Source organism: Heliangelus exortis, chromosome 4 (assembly GCF_036169615.1).
Source record: "Heliangelus exortis chromosome 4, bHelExo1.hap1, whole genome shotgun sequence".
In the NCBI taxonomy this organism is placed as follows: domain Eukaryota; kingdom Metazoa; phylum Chordata; class Aves; order Apodiformes; family Trochilidae; genus Heliangelus; species Heliangelus exortis.
In genome coordinates this window covers 43,561,101-43,585,663 of record NC_092425.1, presented here as the reverse complement: position 1 = coordinate 43,585,663, position 24,563 = coordinate 43,561,101, and the positions used below count along the sequence as shown (strand labels likewise).

At 43.9% G+C, this 24,563-nt stretch overlaps 1 protein-coding gene across 11 annotated transcripts in view; it reads left to right on the top strand.

The window, feature by feature from the left end:
- USO1 (USO1 vesicle transport factor) overlaps window positions 1–24,130 on the top strand; it is a 29,843-nt gene extending 5,713 nt beyond the window's left edge. The window contains exons 4-25 of one of the 11 annotated variants that reach the window (XM_071744218.1): window positions 343–422; window positions 5,239–5,339; window positions 5,913–6,015; window positions 6,174–6,229; window positions 6,558–6,678; window positions 8,356–8,534; window positions 9,286–9,426; window positions 10,277–10,365; window positions 11,043–11,197; window positions 11,455–11,660; window positions 12,286–12,306; window positions 15,314–15,424; window positions 16,029–16,147; window positions 16,506–16,687; window positions 17,640–17,761; window positions 18,685–18,823; window positions 19,644–19,807; window positions 20,365–20,454; window positions 21,020–21,106; window positions 21,748–21,834; window positions 22,284–22,499; window positions 23,096–24,130. In XM_071744218.1, coding sequence (XP_071600319.1) covers window positions 343–422; window positions 5,239–5,339; window positions 5,913–6,015; window positions 6,174–6,229; window positions 6,558–6,678; window positions 8,356–8,534; window positions 9,286–9,426; window positions 10,277–10,365; window positions 11,043–11,197; window positions 11,455–11,660; window positions 12,286–12,306; window positions 15,314–15,424; window positions 16,029–16,147; window positions 16,506–16,687; window positions 17,640–17,761; window positions 18,685–18,823; window positions 19,644–19,807; window positions 20,365–20,454; window positions 21,020–21,106; window positions 21,748–21,834; window positions 22,284–22,499; window positions 23,096–23,173 — 2,647 coding nt within the window. In that variant the 3' untranslated portion in view covers window positions 23,174–24,130. Of the gene's footprint in view, window positions 1–342; window positions 437–2,475; window positions 2,519–5,238; window positions 5,340–5,912; window positions 6,016–6,173; window positions 6,230–6,557; window positions 6,679–8,355; window positions 8,535–9,285; window positions 9,427–10,276; window positions 10,366–11,042; window positions 11,198–11,448; window positions 11,661–12,285; window positions 12,307–15,313; window positions 15,425–16,028; window positions 16,148–16,505; window positions 16,688–17,639; window positions 17,762–18,684; window positions 18,824–19,643; window positions 19,808–20,364; window positions 20,455–21,019; window positions 21,107–21,747; window positions 21,835–22,283; window positions 22,500–23,095 lie in introns of those variants that run through there. The other 10 variants (XM_071744217.1, XM_071744216.1, XM_071744215.1 and 7 more) reach the window with 10 other exon arrangements.
- The last annotated feature ends 433 nt before the right edge of the window (window positions 24,131–24,563 follow it).

Here is a 24,563-nt window from a genome sequence, read left to right as displayed (position 1 = left end):
AGGGTTCCTGATCCCTCCTGGAGATGCCTCCTGCTGTACCTGAGGAGCAGGTTGGAAGCAGTGACTCAGGGAATGGAAGAGGTGCTCACAGTGGAGCTGCCTGTGGTCATCTTGTGTCTCCAGACTTTCTGGATGTACCTGAGGGAATGGAACTGGGGCAAGCAGTTTGACTCTGTTCAGGGACAGCACAGCACATGGGTCCAGGGTGTTATAAAATGTCTGTCAACATCCCTCCTGCTCACTTGGTCTAATGCTGCAAAGGGAACTGCCTCTGCAGAAAAACAATTTTGTAAGAGATGTTGGAAATAAGTCATTAAAGAAAAGTGGTTCTCTCGTTTGCAGTTCAGATTCTGAAATAATTGGCTATGCCTTGGACACTCTCTACAATATAATATCCAATGACCTAGAAGAGGAGGAGCAAGGTAAGCACTGGGTAGTCATAGCTGTATTAACTGTGGGGGTGCTTCCCTTGGTGGTTTTGCTGACATTATAAACTGTTACACTGACTGACTAATCCTGAGCCTGAGTTGTTCCTGTAGAGCTGCTACCACAAGGCTCAGGGGATCTTCTTGTATCCAGCTTGCCTTTGAAGTAATACTGGATTTCTTGCTTAATAATTTTAAAAACTGTCCTGTGAGCAGCAGCCAGGCTGGAATGGGCTAATTCATTGTTTTTTTTTCCTAGTTTGTAAATAAAGAGTCAAGCCATTCTTTGCTACTGGGAAAGGGCAGTTCTGTTACTGTCAAATGGGACACTGATGATTTGACAAGGATATTGAGAGTTTGTCTTAGGTACCTAGGATAGGCTGGCAAGTGCACAAACCTTTTCCAGCCCTTCTGTGGCATTTTAGGAAGAAGCTGTGGATGTGCTTGCCAAGATAGCCAGATGTAGAACTAGATGCTGTACAGCTGGGCTGTGAAACTCCCTGCCCCTTCTGCCTTTTTTTATTTTTGGAGGCTCTTTAAGATAGGCCATCAAAACTGGTGATGAAGGCTGATGAAGAATGATTGCAGCTCTTAATAAATAACCCCATGTTTCACAGAAACATCAGTACCCTGGAGAAAAAGACAGCAGTAACCCAGAGTAGGCTTGGGCAAGAAGAATGTTCTTAAAACTAAGTACCTGAATAGGTGTCAAAGAAGGGCCAGGTGCTTCTGACAAGTAACCCAGGTGTTGGTTATAACCACTTGAGGCTCTGGAGGGGTGCAGAGGGCAGGAAAGGCAGATGTTTTGTTTTGAACATTAAGGAGTTCCCTAGAGAGTGGGGCTGGGATCTGTCTGGGGGCTGTGCAAGTGCCAGCCTGGGGGAGGCCTGGGTGGGAGAGCCCTGTCTGTTGGGTGTGAGCCTGGGGTCTCCCATCACTGGGGAGGATGGAGCTGTGGTCACCCAGGCAGGGGCAGGTGAGTGCCAGAAAGGTGACAGCTGTGACACTGAGGCAGGCTGTGTTGGAGAGCCAGCTGCAGGACTCAGCTCACCAGGCACTTGTGTCCTGCTGCAGGTGCTCTTTGGAAAGCCCCTTCTGTCATCGTGGCCTGAGCACTGTTTAAAACATTAACTAAGCCAAATGGTTGTAGGCTTGCTTCCTGAGGCTTTGAGAGGAAAACAAGAAATACAAAGGCTTGTTGGACATCCATCCTGTTTTTGGATGAACAAACATGAAAATCCATCAAACCAACTTCTCCAAAAAACCCCACTCAGAGGTCCATGAATACAGTGTGAGCAGAAGGCTGTGTTTAAGATGGCTGAATATCTGTGGGTTCATAACATCCTGCATTAGCCATTGACCTCAAGAAGCTTTGATTATTGTTTTTCAGTTTCCATTACATGCAATGGACTGCAAATGCTGCTGTGAATGGGTAGAATCTGAGATGATACTGCTGCTTGAGTTCAAGGCTCTTTTCTGCAGTATCTACCCCAAGATATTTCCTCAGAGACTCCTTAGGTGATAACACTATGGAAAGTAGGTGAGGGTTCTCCAATATGAATTAATTTCTGCCACTTGGCTGGCATTACTTTGTGCAGTATGTCCTTTTGTGGTCCCTTCTATAATGAATTATCCTATATAGCTGCAGGAGACTTGCAAGCTGCAATCCTTCTGTGATGTGTCTTAACCATCTCGCTGAGTCTCTGCCTTTTCCTTGTTCATCCAGTTGTCTGCTCTTGATGAAAGGAGTTTTGAACAAGATCAGAGTTTTATGGTGCTGGGAAGCCATATTCATGGTAGTGGCCTTGATGGATTTGACAAGAATGTGTTTAGCAGTCTCTTAGAGGGAGCAAAGAACTGGGGGAGCTGAGTGATGGTGTGTGAGCTGAGCTGTGTTGTAGGAGTTGCTCCTTATTGCAGCCACTTCCACCAGAGCTGCCTGAAGGAGTAACTGCTGTGTAGAAAGCTGGGATGGCTGCTGTGAAAATCTGAGCTTATGCTGCTGTTGGTTGTGCTGTTTGGAAAGCTATTCAACTTGTAAACCTGTCTCTTGTTTCTTTTTCTCATGTCTGCATTGACAGATGACTCTGAAGGTAAACAGATCTTTACTTGTATAAATGTGGCACTACTAGGCCTAGTTGCTACTCACACCCACAGCACGTGCTGCTGTTTGAAAAGGTTTAAAAAGGACACTGTCAAGACATGCATTGGGGCTTCCTGAGAGCTTTTTACATTCTGCCCTATGCTACTCCTTTGGAGCTGAAATGTCTGCCCAATTTGATGTCATCTGGGCACGCTGAGTGCCAGCAGATCTCTGGAGATGGAAATAATGATAAATTCTTGTTTAGGATGTCATGAAAGTGTGCATCTTCAGCACTGCTAGAATTTTAATGGACAAAAGGTTATGAACAGAGTTTCTATTCTCAAGAAGCCCTGAAGTTTCACATGAATGCATGTGCTGCACATAAGCATTCTTCACAGTGTCTCTTTTAAGCAATGCATGTTAAAGTAGTGTTCACTGCTGCCATTAAGTTACCACTAACACTTAGTGTATTCTCTTTTTTAACCTGGTTGTACCAAAGTGCACTTTATCTCTTATATTAAGATGAAATTCTGGTTTGCAGTGCTGGTTGGTAAAATCACTATGAGCACACCTTAACAGACTGAAGTCATTCTCCTTGAGCCCTGTGAACATGCAGATTTACAAAATAACTACAGGTGGAAGTCTGGTTGCAAGATCTATGATATATCCACATAGGGGAATATGCAGTTCCACTTTCCCTGTTTATTTCTGTCCAGCTCCTCTCTCCCCTTTTTAAAAAAAGAAGAAAGAGGGGAAGTAAAAAGCTGGAGGATGGTGGGGCATAACAACTTCAATTTGTCCCTTTTATGGGAGGTCCAGAGCATCCTGAACTAGAGTCATGCTTTTGGAATAAATAAAAACTGCAGCAAACTTACAAGAGGCTCTAAGTTGTATATACTGCTCAGGTTTTCCCTGAGCACCATAACCTTGTGCAAGGACATGAGTTGGGATTAGGAGGAATCTTTTTCTGCAGATAAACATTTACAGCAGCCCAATGCTGCTTCTCTCTCCCTCTTGTAAGCTCTACCTCCTGATAAGCCTGCTGCAAGGGAGAAATACAGCTACACTCTGTTAGAGAAATCAGCTACTCTCCATCTGAAAAACCAAACAAAAACCTCTTTCCTGTGTTGGAAATCCTTGGGCATTGGATCTTATAAACTGATACCTTGCACTAGATCACTGCAGCCAACAGTTTGAATTGTCTTGGCTGACAGAATTAAAATTTTCTCAGCACCAAGTTTTCATGCTGGAGTCCTTTATCTCTGTTTTGCCATCACCTTGCTGAGGTACAGAGTTTGAACCCTGTGTGGTCTTTGACCCTTTTTGTGGCTGCTCAGTTGTTAATGGTTTGATAGTGCTCCTTGGTGAGACTGTAAATCCTGCAGTTTAAGCAGGAGGAGCAAAAGTTTTGGTTTGCCTTCACTTATCAAATCCAAAGATCTGATTTAGGTCAGAAATCCAGTGGGTTTATCACCAATTTTCTGTGCTTCGTGCTTCAGCCTGCTCCCCTGCCCCTGGCTCCATCAGGTGCTGGGTGTGCAAGAAGCCTTGTGGGGACACAACCAAGCCAAGAATCCATGGGAGACTCTTCAGATGGGGTGGCTCTGGTGTCAGGTCCAGCTGAATTCCTGCCCCTGTTGTGGGGCTGGATCTGAACTACTGCAAAGCAGCTGAAGGGCTGAGGTCTCAAGCTGCTCTGGACCTGAAGGAAATCTCCTCTTCCTGTCCAAAATGAAAGAAACAATCCCTTTGAACTAGAATTTCTGTTCCTTAGTTTTTCCACTGAAACTGTGCCAAGCAGTAGTACCTCAGAAGGCTTGTTCTGTGAACCAGCTTTGTGAATTGTCACTGGGAGCAGAAAAACAGTGCTGAGCCCCAGTTTGCATGATTTCTGTTGTTCTGTAGGACACACTTGCATTTGTTTTTTTGAGCAATAATGATGCATAAAATAACTGTGAGAGGAAATTCAGGTGCTACCCCAAGTACATGACTGGAGAGTAAGTAAGGGATCCCTCATTGCCCCTCTGAACACTTGTTTGGATTGGAGGACAGAGGTTTTGGTGCTCATTTCTTTCAAACTTAATCTCCTAACGTTTAGGTCGTGTTTGTTGCTAAACCAAAACAAATAAATGAGGTGTTTGAGCGTTTAGCTTCAGATGGAGTTTATTCCCCACCACTCCAGTCCTGCTGGTATGGGATGTGCCTTGTGTTTGCACATTGGGGAATGGTTCCTATGAGGAACCTCCCTGCTGGATCCCTTCAGCTTCACAAGAACACAGCCCCTGTCAGGCTTCCTGCTCCTCCTCTGCTGGAGGCAGGGTTCTCTTTGCTTTCTGAGTTCTCTGCTCACTCTGCTTGGTTATACTTGTAACAGGCACCTGTGGGGCTGAGAACTGTGAATCTGGCTGGATATGGTACATTTAAAATACCATTTAATAAGATTGCCTTTTAATGCTGAAAACAGCATGTTTAGTAGATCTTTTTTGTTCCCTCCTGCTTTTAGAATAAAAATACCTTTCAATAAAAGTTAAGAATAATGTAGGTTTTCTTTTTTTGTGCAAAGCTTGTGTCAGTGTCTGTAATGAAAATAATTCAATTAACATTAGAGTATTAGAGTCAATGCTCTAATAGGCAATTGTTGTCCATGGCCCTATTTTAGTCAGAATAAAAATTACAACTACCTGAACTTCTTCCAGTCTTGTTGTAATACATTGCTTTTTACTGTTACAGAGGAAAACTTGCCAAAACAAGTTGATGACTTGGGAAGTCAGTTCACAGAGATTTTCATTAAACAGCAAGAAAATGTCACACTCTTGCTGTCACTTGTGGAGGTGAGTAGCAGAATTGTACTCGGGATACTGAGGGATGTGTAGTGCTGTACAGGAGGTTATCTTAATGGATACAGCTGTGGCTTTGTCTGTCTAGTGAAGTCTGCCTCAACTGTGAGGTGTTCTTGGACAGAGTAAATGGGAGGTGGGAGGTAGAAGCCCACAGATTGGTTGTGGTTGGTCAAGTCTGTCCATGGAGTCATTGGTTCTGGAGTTTTCTCTTGCTGACAAGACCCTGCTCTAACAGAGAAGCTGTTGTTACTGTCTGGGAATAGGAACAAGATACAAAAGAACTTGTTTTAATTTCCCACTTGGATTTCTGTCTAATGTAGTCTGATCCCTGTTTTTTAAAAAGAAGAAATAGCTGGGAAAGCTGTCCCAGAGGAGAGGAGGAAAGGGAACTGCTAGGAGGTCAGGGAGCTGCTAAGGAAGCAGACAGAACCACAGAACAGGATAGTCTGCTGACTTGCTGGCCATGTGCTGTGGTAGGATGGATGAAAAAAGAAACTGGCAGGAGATGAAATCCCTTAACCAGTTGAAAGTTGAATTGAGGAGTGTCTTACTCTGTCTTTGCAGGAATTTGATTTCCATGTGCGTTGGCCAGGAGTGAAGCTGCTTACATCTCTGCTCAAGCAGCAAGGGCCTCAGGTGCAGCAGATAATTCTGGTCAGCCCCATGGGTAAGTGTTGGAGCTGACTGCTGATAAACCTGGAGCTGGAAGCTCAGCTAACATCATGGCAGACAGCTGGAGAAGTGTCAGTAGTAATGTTTTAAAGACCTCCAATATGAAAAAGCTGCACCTTTTTTATGCTGGTTCTTTTAATGTGTTTCTTGCAGGTGTTTCCAGACTCATGGATTTACTAGCAGACTCTAGGGAAGTTATAAGAAATGATGTAAGTACAGAACAAAGGCAGTTTATCCTCTTAATAAATGGCCCAAATGATCTAATTACTACAGAAGAGATGAGGTGCTTAACAAGTCCCTCTTCTGGACAGTCACTGAGTATCCCACTATTTTGAAGTGCAGTGAGGCAAGAGGGAAGTATTGCATGGTGTCCATGGGGGGTTTTGTTAGATGTGCTGAGTTGCAGGGCACACAGCTCTGTCCTGTGCTCATGGCCAAGGGTTATGCTGTTGATTTAGCACCTTTCTAAGAGCTGTGAGTTGCGAAAAGCAATGTAAGCTCTAGTAAAACTCATTTCTTCTCTCCTTACCTGCCAAGGGAGTGTTGTTGTTACAGCAATTGACAAAAAGTAATGCAGCCATACAGAAGATTGTTGCCTTTGAGAATGCCTTTGAGAGACTTCTGGATATCATAACGGAGGAAGGAAACAGCGATGGAGGTACAGAAACAGTTAAAGACTGACAGCCATAAGGTGACAATGTTTACAGTGTGTCCTTGGAGCTAGGTCAGAGCCAGGAGGGGCAAAACACAGCTTGCTGGTAACAAAACTGGCAAAAACAGTGAGCAAGCTGGCTGGTTGCTGCATCTCCAAAGTAGTCCTGAGGTACTCAGTTAAAAGATCAGGTATTTCCTCTGAGCATGTGTAGTGTGTGTTCCTGCTGGGCTCCTGCCTGTGAACCTGTGTACCATAAGTGGCAGTGTCAGGGGTGTGTGTGTGGTTGTCACTTACAGAGTTAGGCAGCTGCATTCCTCCTGTGATCTCCCTGGGTGCCTGGAGTGGCTGGAAGTAACAGCTTGAGGTTCTTCAGCCTCACTACTAACTGCAGTGTTCTACTTAGCTTCTTGCCAAATTATTTACCTGTTGGAGAAGACAAATGTTTTTAAAAATTACCAAAAATGATGCAGTACTTTGCTCCTTTTTTATTAGCAACATATTGCAAATTAATCATTAGTTGTAGTTTGCTACAGGATCTATTTCAGTAACATGACAGGTTGCTGTTCCATGACCTTTCTGTGGGCTGCAGGAGCAGTTACTGCTTCTCCAGCTGAATTATTCCAGATATGTTGGCATGGAAGGATCAAGCAAACCTTTGATTCAAAGCTGCTATTTTTAGGCAGTTAATAATTTTAGGAGACTTGGTATGTAAACTCCCAAGTGCTATGAATTCTCTGCTTCCCCTCTCCTGTCTGCAGCCTTGCCAAGGGCTGGGTTATCAGCTGTGGCTCTGCTGGAGGAGCAGGGAATATGACACTGGGAAGCAGGGAATGTGGCAGCTGGTCTTGCTCTGTTCTGTGTGGTCAGAGTGCAAGGAGGAGTCTCCACCCTTGCTGTCCAGTCCAGACTTGGAGGCATCCCAGCAGTCCCAGAAGCAGGCTGCTTTGAGTCCTGCTGTCTGATGGAGGGACTTGTCTGAGGATTTTCTCTTTATAGAATACATGGCTGATTAGAAGCTATGGTGCTTTCTCAGTACAGAGAAAAACAGAGTAAAAAACACACTAAAAAGCTGTTGCAATTCCAAGGAGCTGGGTTTGAATTGGCTCATTTTAAGGGCTATTTCTAAGAATTGCTTCTCCATCAAAATAAGCAAAAAAAAAATCTTTGAATTGAGTTGAAGATGTAACTAGTGATTAAAGATAAGAGATGTGTAATTCAGTAATAATTTGTGCACTTGATCCACGATGCAGTTCAAGTGAAACTTCATTTTAGTTCTTACAGTACAAAGGGAGAGCAGTGTTGCCTGATGCTGAAGGAGATACAGAAAGTGCTTGTGAGGATTTTTGTTTTAAATTCTTCCCATTCCTACCCAATTAACTCATACAAACTGCATATCCTTTGAAAATAAGAGGCTTGGTTCAGTCTTGTGAATAAAACACAATGGTTTCCTTGGAAATATGCAGATTGTGAAACACAGATGTAATAAATTTAGGGTGACCTTTAATTACTTTTTCATACGTGAGGGTCACAGTTCTTAATACCTGTCTAAGATTTGTTAACAAGGAAGAGTTGAGAAGTGTGTGCTCTGTTCCATCCAGAACATGCTTAGTGCCTGGACAGGTAGTTACTTTGCTGTGTGTCAGTTTTTGATTAATTTTTGGTGGGTTTTTGTCTCACCAGGAATAGTAGTAGAAGACTGTCTCCTCCTAATACAAAACTTGTTGAAGAATAATAATTCCAATCAGAATTTCTTCAAAGAAGGTTCATACATTCAGCGTATGAAGCCTTGGTTTGAAGTTGGAGATGACAACTGTGGGTGGTCTGCACAGAAAGTAACCAATCTTCACGTCATGCTGCAGGTAGAACACTCATCTAACTCCTCAGTCAACAGGTTTTCAGCTCTCTTGCAATGAAGAATAAGTGTAATGCACCAGTTAACTGTGAAATCCATGTGCTGTCTGCAGCAGGGAATTAGCTACTGACATTCCCAGGTGTGCTGCTTTCAGCACCAATGCTGATGCCAAAGGGTAAGTTGGGAATGGCTGAGACTTCATTTTGTGTGGCTTAAGATGGAGCTGTGGTTTGAGCTAAGTGCCTAGAGCTGTTCTGTACAGAATCCTCCTGTAGGAATTCATGTGTGGCCACGGAGCATTAACCAACTTCCAGCAGCTCTTTTCATGGTGGGCTCATAATTATTGATTGCTGGGCTTATAATTATTATTGTTGGGCTTCTTCCCTTCTGCTCGCCCCTCCTCAGTGCACTGAGGTTTCCCTGTCCTGTGGCACGTTGTGTGGGAGCTGAAAATTAATGATGAAGGTTCTAACTTTCTAAAATGTAATTCTGACAAATGGCCAACCAAATAAATAAAATGCAGCTTGATTTTTCATCACTTCATTACAAAGTTTGTAGTCAAGATTTGTAGAGATTTTCCCTGAATGCAAATCAAACAGCCATAAGTAGCAATGAGATGAATGTGTGCTGTCTCCTATACCCATTTTTAGTAGCAATTCTTTTTCATGGCTGACCTTCAAATGGATGAATTTTTGTTTTGCCTTTCAGAAGGTCTCAGGCTCTCTTCACACAGAAATGTTGTTTGCTTTTCTCTCTAGCTTGTGCGGGTCCTCGTGTCTCCCACAAATCCCCCTGGTGCTACCAGCAGCTGCCAGAAGGCAATGTTCCAGTGTGGGTTGTTACAGCAGCTCTGCACCATCCTGATGGCAACTGGAGTTCCTGCTGATATCCTGACAGAAGTAAGAGGGAGCAAATAGGTGTAGGGATGGGGGCAACTCACTGGGTGAAAGCAGGAGTCAGCAGGGATAAGTGCTCTGGGGATAAGGTTTCTGCAAAGGCAAACTGGAATTGCAGTATTTGCTCAGAATGTATTTCAGATGGCAGAGATGTCAGCTTCCTGTGTGGGCAACAGAAACGTGAGGTTGTCTTTTACATCATAGCCTACAACCAGAGTCTTTGGATTTGCTTGTTTTTTCTGTTGGCTCCCAGTGTAGCCTAATGTGGCTGACCTGATTCATGGTTTTCCCTGGTTTGGGATTGTTTTTATTTTGAGAAAGTCTAGAAATACTCTGACTGAGCAGGTTTCCAGTGATGATTTTTAGTTCTAGAAAGCCTGATCAGCACTGTAGGATGAGGTGTGTTTTCCCTTGGTACCATGCTGTGCTTAGCTGTAGCTCAGGCTGGTTTCTTTGGCATGGCCTCTGTTCCAGTGCTTTCATCTCTGAAGAGTTTCTGAATTTTCACCTTTTGATTTCTCAGAAGTGTCCAGTGTAGCTGTCACTGCAAAACTGTTCTGACACACAAGATGAGGATGGAGGTGTCTGTCCCCTACCCTTTGCTCAGCACACTTCACAGGTGTTAGTTGTTTGGGTTTCATTTGAAATTTATTTATTCTATGGAATAAATATCTGATTATCTATTATTTATTCTATGGAATAAATATCTGATGTTTGGGATGTATTTTTCAATACTAAGCTGCCAGAATGACCTTGAATAATTCTGAGTGATCTGGGGATCACATTTAACATTTAATATGGCTCACATTTAACTATCCTTTTTTTTTTTTTTTTTTCCCTGCCCTTTTTGTAGACCATTAACACTGTATCAGAGGTCATTCGAGGATGCCAGATGAATCAAGACTACTTTGCCTCTGTAAATGCACCCTCTAATCCACCAAGGTAGAGGAAGAAAAGTGTTTACCTGTGTTAGGTAATGATGCATTGGGATGGGCAATGGCAGGATTCTTTACATTCAGAGTTTGGGCTGATGATGCACAGCAACAGCTTCAGGTTCACAGTGGAGTGTTAGCTGCAGCACGAAGGTGTCAGATGTGTTTCCACAGTAGCCAATACAAGTCTGGGACTGATTTTACTTGTTATGTGATACCTGAAAAGTGAGTGAGTAATACTTGAGAAAGTGCTGGGTTGGGATAAGCTGCTCCTGTGAGGTAGAGGATGGGCTACAGAGAATTTAGAGGCTAAGAAAATAGACAGGCAATTGGTATTCACTCAGCCTAGGGAACAGCAAGTGTTAGCTTAATGAGGTCTTAAGATCACCATTAGGATATGAGGGTGAGGGTATAGAAAGAACATTCTGTATTACAAGTTGCTGTAGTGGCCTTGTCAGGCATCTGAAGCCAGCAGGGAAATGGGAAATGAAATGGTGTCATGTGTGAGGGATCTTCTCCTTTGTGTTTTAACTGGATGAAAACTTTGGTATTAAAATCAAAGGCTTTAGTCAGATGTTTGAAATGGCAATAGATGAAATAGGCAAAAGTCTCTTTCCTCCCCTGGAGAATGCACTCAGCATTGTATCACCTCTGTCTTAATATTTTTGCTTTTTCCTTTCCAAACAGGCCTGCAATTGTAGTGCTTCTGATGTCCATGGTAAATGAAAGGCAGCCTTTTGTGCTACGTTGTGCTGTTCTCTATTGCTTCCAGTGCTTTTTATATAAAAACCAAAAAGGACAAGGAGAAATTGTTTCAACACTACTGCCATCTACTATTGACGGTACGTGGAGCAAAGGGCTCTGCAGGGGCTTGTGAATGAGCAGCCAAAGCATCAGCTGATGTCTCCTGCAGGATTGGTTCCTTGCCATTGAGTGCCTGTTCCAAGCAGGATTAACTGGCTTAGGATGGATTTCTCTAAGACTTCAACCGGTTTAATTTACCTGGATTTTAACTGTTTGCTGATTTCTTACATCTGTTGCTGGTTTTGTGGTTTGTTTTCATCTCACTGGTGCCTCTTGGTCCTTCTGGTAGCTACAGGTAACTCTGTCTCAGCTGGTCAGCTGCTGTGTGGGGGCCTCTTCTCCACGGACTCCCTGTCCAACTGGTGTGCTGCTGTGGCCCTGGCCCATGCCTTGCAGGAGAATGCCACTCTGAAGGAACAGCTCCTGAGAGTCCAGCTGGCCACCAGCATTGGCAACCCCCCCGTCTCACTGCTGCAGCAGTGCACCAACATCCTCTCACAGGTACCACAGGCTGGGCAGCAAGGGGGCAGGGGGATGCACTGCTCCTGGGGTAGGCAGAGGCTCCTAAAGCTTGCCTTAAAAGACAAGGCAAACCAGCAGGACCCCCACTCACATTTTGTTACTGAAGAACTGCCTGGGTAGTACTTAACCTGTGGCTGCTAACTTGGAGCATTTTGAGAACACCCAGCTCTCACCTATGATTGATGTTGGGTTTGCTGTTCAGAGCTGAAAGCTCCTCTCAGCTCGTTCCACATGTTAACATCTGGCTTTGAGTGTCATGTCGAGGGAACTTCACCTCCAAGCCCACACCTCCTTGTGGCATGTGCTGCTTTTTCCACAAGTAGTTGTGATAATGAGCTAGTTAACTCTGGCAGCAATCAGACTCTCCTGTATTTGAGAAATATGGGAGAATATTGGAATTTTGACTTTGTTCAGGTGACTCTTTCATCTGCTCTAGCTGACAATAGACAATGCTCCTTTTTATCCTTTTCCTGGCTTTTTTTTGAGTCTGTAAAACTGCCTGTGGCTCTGGCCTTAAATGATACAAGAGACTCAGCCTTTGGGGGGATGTTTCTGAAATGTGTTCCACTTCAAGGTTCTCAAGTAATATGTGTGTAACTTGCAGGGTGATAAGATCGACAGACGGGTATGTATTTTTTGGCACAGCTTGGGCATTTCCTTGCCAAAAGCAGGCCTTTTCCTCTTGTCTTGGGTTTTGCTGGGGAGGTTTTCTTTAACTGCTTTTTGATGTGTTTCCACTCACAGCTTTGTGTTGCAGTTGGGTTTGGGTTTTTCCCTAGCATAACAAGCTCTTTCTGTGTCTCCAGGGGATTCTCTGGGAGTGCTCCACAAAACTATGGGGTAGAGTTCTTGGGCAGCACTGGTGCTTGCTTTCCCCTGGGGTGGACTTGTTTGCCAGCTGTTCACCCAACACATGCACTTTCTTGTGAGGAAAATTGTTAGAAATGCTGTTTTCTCAGTCTGGGCTGTAGCAAACAGCTGGTATGATCTAAGTGGGAATATGCTGCTGGTTTCCTGACTTCTCAAAGAAAAAGTGTGTTTAGCCTGCCTTCCAGCCACTGGGTACCCTCTGCTTACCATCAGAGGTTTGAACACTGTAGCTGCCAGCTGTGACCAGCAGGGATCTGATGTCTGCCTGCAGACCCCTGAAGTGAGCTCTTTGGCTTCCAGGCTGTTACCTGAAGTGCTGCCAAGCTGGCTGCCAGTGGTAAAAAAGAAATTGTAAAGTATCAGTGCTGCAGATTTATCTGCTTTATTGACTGCTTTTCTCAGCATTAGTGCTGAGGGGTGGGCTTGTGTTGTTGCCAGCCCTGAGCTGCAGAACAATGTCTGTGGAAAGCTGTCATCTGTCACAGCAGGGGTTATCGTGGTGTGTCTGGAAAGCAGTTCAGTGTGACTTGGTTAGAAGGGGTGTTTCTGGACCATGTGGAAATCCTTAGGCAGAATATGTTAATGTGACCTCAGAACAGCATGCAGTGCTGGAAAATAAATGTGGGTTGTGGCTGGTTCCAGCAGACAGTGTGTGCTCTAAGTGCCAGGTCCCACAAGGCAAAGCAGCTTTGTGTTTCTGACAAGCCAAGTGATGTTCCTACCAGGGATCTCTTCAGGAGCTCCAGGTGTGCCAGCAATGCTGCTGAGTGCCCAGGGCATGGGAACTGGCCAATGCTGCTGGGACAGTAAGAGCCAGTGTTTGTAAACTAAGTGAGGGAAAGGTGTTTCTAGTGTTGCTGGCTAGTTCTGTTTGAAGCAAATGCTTCCTTTTGTTCAGTTAGGAGAGAACTTACTCCATCTTTTGATGAAGAGTAAGTTGTAACTTTCTTTGTGCAGATAATGGGCGTCATGGTTTGTCAGTAATTAATCTCAACTTTCAACTACTGGTTCTGGTCTCTCCAGGTAACTTTTCTATCCCAGAAGGGTGAAAGCAGGATTGTATGGTTGGTTACCAGCAATTAAACTGGTCAAGTGTAGCAAAGTTTCCTACACCAGTGTGCTTGGCAGATGATTTTCTGTAGGAGCTTGTAAGACCTATCATTTGTCACCTGGTGTCTTAATTGATTCTTCATTTGAAGAGTGGAGTGTGGACACAGTTCTGAATCTTACTCAGTGGGTAAAAAGAAGTGGTGAGACATCCTGTCTCACCTTTGGGTGTCCTGTCTGGCCTCTGTGGGTACAAGCACTACATGGTAGGAAGTATCTCTGAAACACATCTTGTCTTTTAGGCTTAGGGCAGGGTCACAGCAAAGCTGCAGCCAAGCTTATAGCACAGAGCAGTCCATGAGTGTGGCAGGGCATGCAGTACTCACTGTGAAATGCATCAGGCAGGTGCTGGCTGGCTGGTGGTGATGGCTGTGTTCTCTGCTGCTCCTGCACACCTCACTGGGGTCTCTGGAAGCAATGGTGATGGAAAAGGGCCAGATGTTCCCTTTCCTATCTGTGCAGCATTAGGGATGGCTGCACAGTCTCAGTATCTGCACTCTGTTCTCTCCTCCTTTAAGGAGAGTGTTTTGTCTTAGTGATGGTGATAAGACTGCAGCAAAACACAGCACCTCAGATGAAGTCCTTGAAGGCAGTCTCCTCAGGCCTTGGTGGGTGGTTTTTTCCACAGTTGCTAGGTTCAGTTCCTGCCTAGCTCCTGGTCTGCAGTGGCACTTGGGTAGCTGGGAGCCTCCTACAGAAGAGCTTCTTGCCAGCCTGCTGCTGGTTTGATGGGCAGAATGGGTGATTCACAGACCCTGGGGGGCTCAGCTGAAGTTAAAGACAACCCTGCCTTCAGCCCTAGAGCACAGGGGCCATCAGAGGAAGGATGGAAGCTCAAGGTCTCAAGCACAGACTCTGATGCTGCTGAATACTTCTTTGTTCTGCCACTGCCTTGATCCCTGCAGCCACCTGTTCCAGGGTATTTTCTCACCTCCTTTACAAGATATCCCAGCAGCTCTGTGTGCCTCTCTTTGCACAGAGACTGAATGCTGACTGTCAGCAGAGATGTACACCCATCCCAACACTGCCCACAGCAATATCTGCAGCAAAGACAAGGGGGACAGGATTGAGAAGACACTCAAGTGGCAGATGAAATCTCATTTTCCCTAGATAAAAAAAAAATACTGGACTTAGCATTCTTCCTGCTGCCTTAATGTGTATGTTGTCTGAACCAAAAGCCACTCCTCCAGTATTATTTTTTATCACTTAAAAAATAGTAACAAATGGCAATTTTTAGTCATCAGGGGTAGTAGTCTTAGTGATGCTTTCTCATGGGGAATCTTTACCTGACTTAATCTACACTTGTTCCTTCTTTACAGGGCTTGTGTGTGTGTTTCTTTGTATTACCCTAATTTTGGGCAGAACTAATTTGTTATGGTTTTATATTGGTGCTAATTTGCATTGAGTCATATTTCACATCTGTGTTGCTTGTTGTTTTGCTCTGAAAAGAGTTAAAGATGAATGGTTTAATACTTGTTTTACCAAAGCACTAAAGCTGTGTTCAGTGTAACTAACAATGGGGTATTTTGAAATACAGGATTTGTCGTTTTTAAAATGCTGAGGTGAAAGTGGGAGAGTTTCTGAATCAGTACAGTTTTTCTTTATTTCAGCCCTCCTCTGTGGAAGGATAACAATGGGGTTTTTATTCTTTTCAGGGCAGCAAGGTACAGACCAGGGTTGGACTACTGATGTTGCTTTGCACTTGGCTCAGCAACTGCTCAATCGCTGTCACCCACTTCCTCCACAACCCAGCCAATATTCCTTTTGTATCCTTCACCTGCCTGCCCAGCAGGACTGCTTGCCTGGAAATGGCTTGGATTAATCCAGTTAAATGTTTATCTAGATGAGTTTGTGGGGATACTGCATGGCATAAAAGAAAATGCCTTAGGGCTAGAGATGTAGCAGGCTGGTGCTGACAGTGTCAGTGTGCACTGACCTGTCTGTCCCTCTGCCAGCACTCTGTGCTTGTGTTGTGACAGCCCCACTGCTGATGTGAGGGAGACTGACACACCCCAGAGGTAGGGAGCATTCTTCCTGCTGCTGTTGAAGCTTATTCATAGGCTTGCTTTTCAGGAAAAAACATCTGACTGAAGTATTCATGGCTGAACTGTCACCAAAATTGAAATCTTTTTTGGAACAACTGAAACGTTTTGGTTAAGCAGACAGAAATTTCAAGGAAACCACTGATTACCCAGATCCCTCAAAGGAAGAGCCAGCTTTGTGAGGGTTTCATCAGCTATTTTGCCTGCTTGCTAATCAAGCTTGGTTTTACGTTTGAAAGAAATTTTAACTGGGAATGCATGGAGGGATAAGTATGTCATGTGTACTCTGCTTACCAGATATCTCAAACATCCTTAACAAGAGCTGCAGCTCACAGGGCAGATAGCTGAAAACCTTGGAGAAGAGGAGCAGCTGGTCCAAGGCCTGTGTGCACTTTTGCTTGGCATTTCCATCTACTACAATGACAATTCCCTTGAAAATTACAGGAAGTAAGTGTGATGTGTGGAGACAAGAGGGCTGCAGGGAAGGGTTCTGTGAATGGCAGGTGGTGTAGTCAAGAATAATTTGAATGTTTTTTATGCACATTCTGTACAGGATGCAAAGTAACTCACCTACCTCTGGGCAGGCATAGCAGGTCAGTGTTTAGCACAGGTCCTCCTGACCTCTGTTGTTGGGCTGAGAACAGATGTCAGTGATGACTGCAGAATTGCATCTTGAATTCAAAGCTTGACTGTGTGGTCAAGACTCGACAGAGCATTGGAGCTGTAACTGCCAGAACCACCCTGAGGGAAGAATGGCTTGGCTTATTTTTGTGTTGCACTGTGAGTGATCTGTCTCTTCTTTCAGAGAGAAGCTGAAACAGCTGATTGAGAAGAGGATTGGTAGGGAGAACTTCATTGAGAAGCTTGGCTTCATTAGCAAACATGAGCTTTATTCCAGAGCTGCTCAGAAACCACAGCCTAGTTTTTCTAGCCCAGACCACATGATGTTTGATCATGAATTTACCAAGCTTGTAAAGGAATTGGAAGGTGAGATGTTGTGCTCCTCTCTTGAGTTATCTTGAACTGATGACTGATCTGCCTAATGTAACCTTGCTTAAAACAGTGTGATGGGACTAAATTGAAGTATTCTGAAAAATGTATTACAGTAAAAGCTGTAAGTAAAGAGATAACCAAGCTTGCAGTTCAAGCAGTTAGGAAAAGTACTCCCAGTACAAGCACATAGTCCAGCCCTGACTATTCTGTGATTCTGTAGTAGTCAGGGCTTGGACTAACTGGGTAAGCTTCTGCTCTTTGAAATGGTTCTTACTGCTGTGAATTGTCACACTGTGTCCAAGAAGTGTACTGACCTGTGCTCTCATACAGACTGAAGCAAATAGAGTGGTCACAGAAGTATGCAGTCTAGGTATTTGCTGGTTTTGACTGGTTCATTAAGAAAAATCATGGAAATTGAATGTTAGAAAATGATAGGGACTTTATTTGGTGTTTTTGGTCCTTCACAAAAGAAGTTGTCATCATCCTGACCATCTAACTAATGTCTTCTTTATTAATATTGCTCAACGTAAATGAGTCTAAAGAAAGAAAAAAACCCTTGAAGCAGCAACAGCAATGGGAAAACCAGCAATTTTCCCCAGTCACTTCTCATTTGCATCTTGCTCTTGTAGCCCCAAGTTTTGTAGCCCACAGCCACTTGGGCAGCAGTTATAATTGAGCTGTAATGCAAGTAAAACACCTTTTCTGGTAGGGAGGACTCAAAAGGACCCATTTGCTTTTCTTCAAGTGTAAAACTAAGTGTTCAAACTGTTCTATGAAAAAGTGCCATTTCCTATTTTCTTAAGCCTGTCTGTGACAATTGTATTTTTTTGAAGTGCAGAGTGAGTTTCTAATGCCATGAACTCAGTTAAACTGGGTGAGACTGAGACTGTTTCAAGGACAAACAAGATGTGAACTGCACTTTAGTTGACAAAACTGTTTCTGACAGGTGTCATTAGTAAAGCTATTTACAAGTCCAGCGAGGAAGATAAAAAGGAGGAGGAGGTCAAGAAGACATTGGAACAGCATGACAACATTGTGACTCACTACAAAAAAGTAATCAGAGAGCAGGTAAGAGGGAGTAGCACTGCACATGTGCCTCCAAGTTGTTTGTTCTGGCTTCTGGAGGCACAGCAGTGTGGTTTAGTGCCCAGTGTTCCAAAACAAGGAATACAGCAGTGCATAAACACTTCTAAAAACACTGCAGAATTTCTTCCTCTACTGAAATGTCAGTGTTTAGAATACTGGTTAAGTCTTCACTTGGAATATATCTGCTTTTTCCTGTGCTTGTTTCTTTCAAAATGCATAACTGCAGAACTTGCAAAGGTCTAATTCCTGGCTCTGTGCTCTCACCTTTGAAAAGATGACAGAGGCCATGTGGCTAAATGAAGAATGAACTGTGTTGCAGAAGTTGGGTATACCTGCTGTGGTTGGACTGAAAAAATTCTCTGGCAACAGTAGCTGTTGCCACAGGTTAGATGGAGAAGTAGAGGAGCAAAGCTAAATAACCTAAATAGCTAATGGACAACTGAAGCAGATGCTTTTAGTCCAGGGATCTGGAATGGATACAGAATATAATGGTACGTGGGGCACTTCTGAACCTCCAGTGAGGCTTTATTGAACATGTGCAGTTACTGTCACTATTTACAGGCTCCTGAAGTGCACATAACGTGTGCAGGCTTTAGTGCAAGGGAGGAAAATCAGAATCATCAGCTTCCTTTTTGATTCTCCTGTCCCTGGTGTGGCAGTGCTGGAGGTTTCCTCCAGAAGACTTGGCAGACATTGGTCTGGTGGGACAGACAGCTTATGTCTCTCCAGGCTTTTTCCTAGGAATATCTGTCCAGGTTTGCATGAGGCTTTCCTGCTCACCTGTCACAGGCAGTGCTGACAATGTCACTAACAGGCCACACATACTGGTGGAGCATTATTTGCCTTCCTGACAGTGTGGCACTGGAAAGTGTTACTGCTCTAAATGCCTTTTTTTATTTTCGCAGGACCAGGAGCTTGAGGAATTAAAACAACGGATCAGCACTTTAACATCTCAGAATGAGCAGCTCCAAGCAACAGTTACACAGCAAGTGTCCCAGATCCAACAGCATAAGGACCAGTATAATCTCCTTAAAGTACAGCTAGGTAGGCTTCAAAGGAATAACTAAAAGTAATCTTGTTAGTGCAGAGATCTTGTGGTGTATGGCAAGCTCCAGCAAAGCCCCAGCAGACAACCCTCTGTCACTTCAGCCATGCTATTGTATGTTCTGCAGCATATGAAAACTTTGTTTTCAAATTGTTGAGTATTGCAGACAGCTGTATTTAAGCATCAGAATTGCTTTATTATGTAAAAATATTTGGTTTAGCTTGAAGTGCCTTGAACTTTACAGAATACAGCACACTGAGAACAGAGAGGACAGCTTGTTCAGACTGAGCATGTGAACAGATGGTGTGGTGTGTGCTTAAGTTTGGGATGAAAAAAGGAATTAGGGAAGAACTGGGGAATGGCAGATGTGTACAGTGAAGCCCAGTGCTGTCACTAGAGATAGCTGAATACTTACATCAGCACAGGAGAGTCAAGTTATTCCAAGGTCAAGATGCCTGATAAGCTGTATGTGACATGATTTCAAAATGAAATTTTGCCTTCAGGATTATTTGCAATTAAAAATATGTAAGGAAACAATTGTCCTTCCTCTACAGAATGATTTGTCTATGAACTTGGGATGAACAAGTGACTGAAGCAACATGTATGTGCAGCCACAAATAGTTGGAGTAGTGGCAAATTAGAGCTCTTTGCTGAGCTTTTGATAGAGTTCTCAAGCACTCTGCTTTGGTTCTTGAGTTAGAATGGCTTGGTACTGCTCTGTGGGAGCAGGAGGAGGACTGGCAATAAATGCTTTCATTGGTATGTTTGAAGTGAACTTCAAAATTGTGTTGATGACCTCTGTTATAAACTGTCTTTTAGGAAAAGACAATCAGCACCATAATTCCCACAGTGATACATTTCAGATGAATGGCATTCAGACAGAAGAAGTGAGCAAACTGAAAGAGGAGCTGGAAGAATGGAAAAGCAAGCATGAAGTGCTGCAAGGGCAGTTAGGGGAAAAGGACTCTCTGACTGAAAAATTGGTAAGCATTAACTACCTCTGCAGTACCTGGTGTGGCTTTCAGGTCCTGTTTTCAAATAGAATTTACCTTGAGCTGTTGCCAGTCAAGCAGTGGGAACTGACTGCATGCTGGTAATACAGGAAATACGGTGGGAGGTGGTTTGAGCAGAGCCTTTTCTACTTCATACTGATCCCAAGAGCAATTTGTGTAGCTGACCTGTTGTACTGAAGAATCTCTGGGTTTTAACATGTTTTGGGGGAGTCTCTCAGGAGCTTTGTGGGAGTAATGCCTAAGACATGCTCCTGGTGGCCTGCTTGTCAAAATGCAGGATCACACATGCTGCTTTTATTTTGTGTGTGTTTTCTGTGTTTAAATTGGTGAAAGAGGCTTTTGCATCTACCTTAGATGAGACAAGCCAGCTGCTCTCAGGAAAGCAGAGTTACAGTGCCATTCCTTAGCCTGTTTGCACCTTCTCTGCTGGGAACTCTGATGGTGCAAGCACACAGTTTGCTGTGTGTTCTGACAATGTCACTGTATTCTGTCTGGTTCTATGGCTGACTTTCCTCTTGCTATTACAGAAATCTTCACAGCTAGAAGTGGGAACAGCAGAGCAGTCTTCACAGACCAGCAAATCTGGTGGCTTGGAGCTCAGTAATGAACTACACAAGGTGAGTATTTCACAAAAGTGCAATGAAAAGTGGTATCTTGGGATGGCAAAGGAGCTTTGTCACACCTGAGGGGTGAACATCAATTGCTAAGGATGTTGTTTTTAATGATGTACCTTACCTGGTGACAATTCTAATCATGAAGCTTCAAAATTACACATCCAAAATGGAGTAATTTGTTTTTGCTGAGCCAGCAGAAGATGCTTCAACTGACTTCACACTTGTGAAACATGTTTATCCATTATAACATGTGTTGTAACTAATGGAGGGCTAGTGGTGTGGCCTTTATAAACACAACTGAGGCTGGGACAGGAACCTTGGCTGGGCTTGCCACAGAAAAGAGTTTGTTAGAGCAGGGTGGAAAATGGTGCAGAATGCTGACTAATTTTGTTTTCTAGAGAAATGATTCCTGCCCTCTCACTGAGAGGGAGATGCAGCTTTCCTCTTGTGTATGCTGGTATAAAGCAGTCACTCTGTTAGCATTTAACTTAAAAAAAAAATGGATGTGAATAACTACCTTGCTTTATCAAATTAACTTACAGTGATGTTTTGTTTCTGTTTCCCAAAGGAATTAGAGATGCTCAGGAGTCAGATACAGCTGCAGTCTGCAGAAATCTCTAAGCTTCAGATGGAGAATCAAAAGCTACAAGTAATGGTACCAGTGACAAAGTTCCCTGTTCTCTCTTTGGGGAGTGTACCTTAAAGCCTTTGCTTTTTCCTGCTTGGCCAGGCATGCTCAGGAGGCAGAGGCACATCCCAGTGCTTGGTGGTGCCCTCCCCTACCAGCCCCCTCATGGCCATCCTGCAGCCTGCCTGCCTCTCCTCAGCTTTCACCTCAACATGGGATCACTGCAGAAGCAGTCCTCTTGATTTCATGCTATGATGCAGTTTGGGCTCAAAGACAGCTGCCACATTTTGGAAATAATAACCTAGGGTAGGGCTGGCTGAGACTAAACTAAACTATTGCTGGCTTTAGTAGCCACATAGAAAGATTTAGATATTTAGTGTAATTTAAAAAACAAAAATGTTTGGCACTTAAGCATCTGAGTGAAGGCTGGTGGCCTGTAATAGCCTAGAAAAAGCACTAAGTATCTTTAAAGTGCAACTTGTCTGAAGTACCATGTGTTCTCCTTTTTGTGTGCATGTGTGTTTGTGTGAGACCCCTGGAAGCACAGACTAGCACACCTTGGCTATGCTGCAAGAAGAAAATATGCTTTCAAAGTCTGAGTGCATGGTGCCTTACCTTAGCTGGATGTGAGGCATTTGGTGCTCTGACACTGAATTTCTTGTCCCCAGAATACAGCTGCAGAGCCTGTGTTAGGAGACAGCAGTGCAACAGCAGCAAACAGCTTGGACCTGGAACAAGAAATAAAAGAATTAAAGGTTAGTAGTGGATGGACACCAAACCAAATCACTTGATTCTCAGCCTCCAGTTAGGAGGGCTTCTACCATGGGAAAGGCTTTGGGTGGAACTGGTTTCCTCAACATCTTAAGTGTTCCTGGCTGCATCTCCTCCATTTTTCCCCTGGGGAGCATGGGCCTGGTCTGCCTTTAAACAGTCAGTGAGGACAGTCCAGGAAACTGATTTGCTCTGAAATGGGCAGTCCAGCCTGGCTGGGAGGGGGTAGCTATTTTTAATACCTCTACCTACCTTACTACTGGTTGGTAAAAAGGGGAGTTTGGGTAAGGCAGTGTGTGGGAGTGAGGCCACAGGGCACTTGGTGGGGTTGGAGCTGTCAGAGGCAGTGCATCAAGTGAGTTTGTAGGCAACAAGGCTTCAGCTGATCCTCTGCTTGTGGTGTAACTTGGGGTGGGGTTTTTCCTATTGCCAGAGTGAAGTCAAAGCCCTTTCTGAAGAAAAAGAATCATTGAAACAGCACCTGGATTCTTCCAGGAGTACAGTTGCTATCTTGCAAGATGAGAAAAGTAAACTTCAGCAAGAACTTGCAGAATCAAAGAAAGAACAGGATGATCTTCTGGTGCTTTTGGCTGACCAGGATCAGAAACTGTCTGCACTGAAGATCAAGCTGAAGGATCTTGGTGTACCGGTGAGCGAGGCAGGGGTGCCAGTCTGCAGAGCCTGGCTGTGGCAGTGCCTGGCCCAGCAGGTCTGGTGGGCATCCTCTGATCTGAGGTTCCACCAGAGCTGCTCTCCCGACCTTTATTGGCAGCCACCAATAAAAGAGGAAGTCTGCCTCTTGAAAGAAGGGTTCAGTTTAGGGGTGTTGAGAGGGGCCTGCCAAGCCCCTGGGAGGACAGCTGCTTGTGGGAGGATCCTGACCCAGTGCTTGGCTCTGCTGCAGCTTATCCTGCCTGCCAGCTGCAGAGATGGGGGCTGTGCTACAATCCTAAGGGATCTTCCCACGGATAATACAAGTGATAAGTAAAAGGTTTAGTTCTGCAAACTACTGCTCGATGGGACAGGCAGAGCTGATGGTGCTGAAGGGAGGCTGCTGTTCCCTTGGCAGAGACATTAAACTGTGGCATGGCAAAGTGAAGCTGCCTTTATCAAGCACTAATTGATACAGCAGGATAATTCAGATTAGCTTTAAGCTTACTTTCACTCCCTCAGCATTTGTCTTGCCTTCAAAGTGTTGGGACAGAGTAGGGGATGTTACTGCTCACAAATCTGTCTTAATTTCAGGTTGAAGATGAAGATGATATTGAATCTGGAGATCAAGGAGATGAAGATGAAGATGGAGATGAAGATGAGCAAGACTAGAATATGCTTGTGTGTTACCATGAAAAGCAGTTTGGATTGTTGGGAAAAATCTATTGTTGGTTTACAAAGTGAAACATCTGCCTGTGAGGAGCAGATGGGAAAATGGCAACTGTGAGACTAGTTATAAGTTACTGAAGTGTTGGAAAACCTTCATACTAGCTAAAGCAAACAAAATTCACTGTTTTAAGTTCTACATGAGTATCCCAAATTGTACTTGTTTAGAAGTTGCTTTACACCCTGTTTAAAGCACGGGGATGACAATGTTGCTGCCTCAGATCATTGTCACTGACAGAAGTTCTGTGCATTTGTCTATGGTTTTAACCTTCTGGAACTCTTAACATAATTAAATACAAGAGTCTTTATTTAACATCTGTCAAAGGGAGTCATTGCCCCTGCCTTCAGCGTGGAGCTTCAGTGTCACTGGTGGCTTCCTGGAAGGGCAGTGGTGTGGTGGAAGGGCTGGGTGGCTGTGGTGTGTGGTGGCCACTCTGCCAGCTTCAGGGGCTGGTTCTTCAGGGTGAATGGTCCTGCACACTGTCCCGTGCCTTGACACCTCCTATGGCTCCATGTGGAACCTCCCAGGGGAACCCCAACCCTGTGCAGATAATGGGGAAGAGGTTTCATGGAAACCTTGGCAAGAAAGGGAGCCTTTGCAAGAAGAATCTCACTGCAAAAACAGACCAGTACACTCTTTCTTAAAGGTCTAACGTGCTACTGAGTCAGCATAAAAAAGAAGTAAAAATCTTGTTGACTACTTCAGTAAGGAAATGAAAACTGTTATGATTTATATAACTTATTGGCTCTTGACGAGTGAATAAAAGATGAAAATTTTAAAAGAAAAACCTGAATACAGTAAATGCATTGGTTTCATTTTTTGGTAATAAAAATAGGTATATCTATTAAACATCCCTTACACTTAATTCTCTTCTCCTGTTTAATAAAATATATTTTAATGCACATGTAAAGTTGTCTAAAAGGAGTCTAGAGTGGCAGACGAAATAAGTGACACACCAGGTACTGAGGCTTTCATAAGCATATAGGGATGCTGGTTCATATTTTGCATTTTTCAAACTAGTAGCTGCTTAACTTCCTTAGAGTTGGTTTTGTGGGGGTTTTTTTGCTTGTTAGTTTTGTTTTGGGTTTTGTGGGGTTTTTGTTGGTTTTCTTTTTTAATTAAATCATTCCTTGTTCAAATGCCTGTTTTGAGAGACCAGAAAAGTATTTTTTTTTTAAGTCACCTCATGCACTCTGTGTGTTTAACATGCAATTACTACAAGTAGTTTAAGCTCCATTCTTGCACTGTGTGCTGAGGCAGGTTTTTTTGGAATGAGGTGTGAAGAGCAAGGATGAGAAGCAGTGGGCTTGCTTAGGTGTGTAATTGTATTTATGT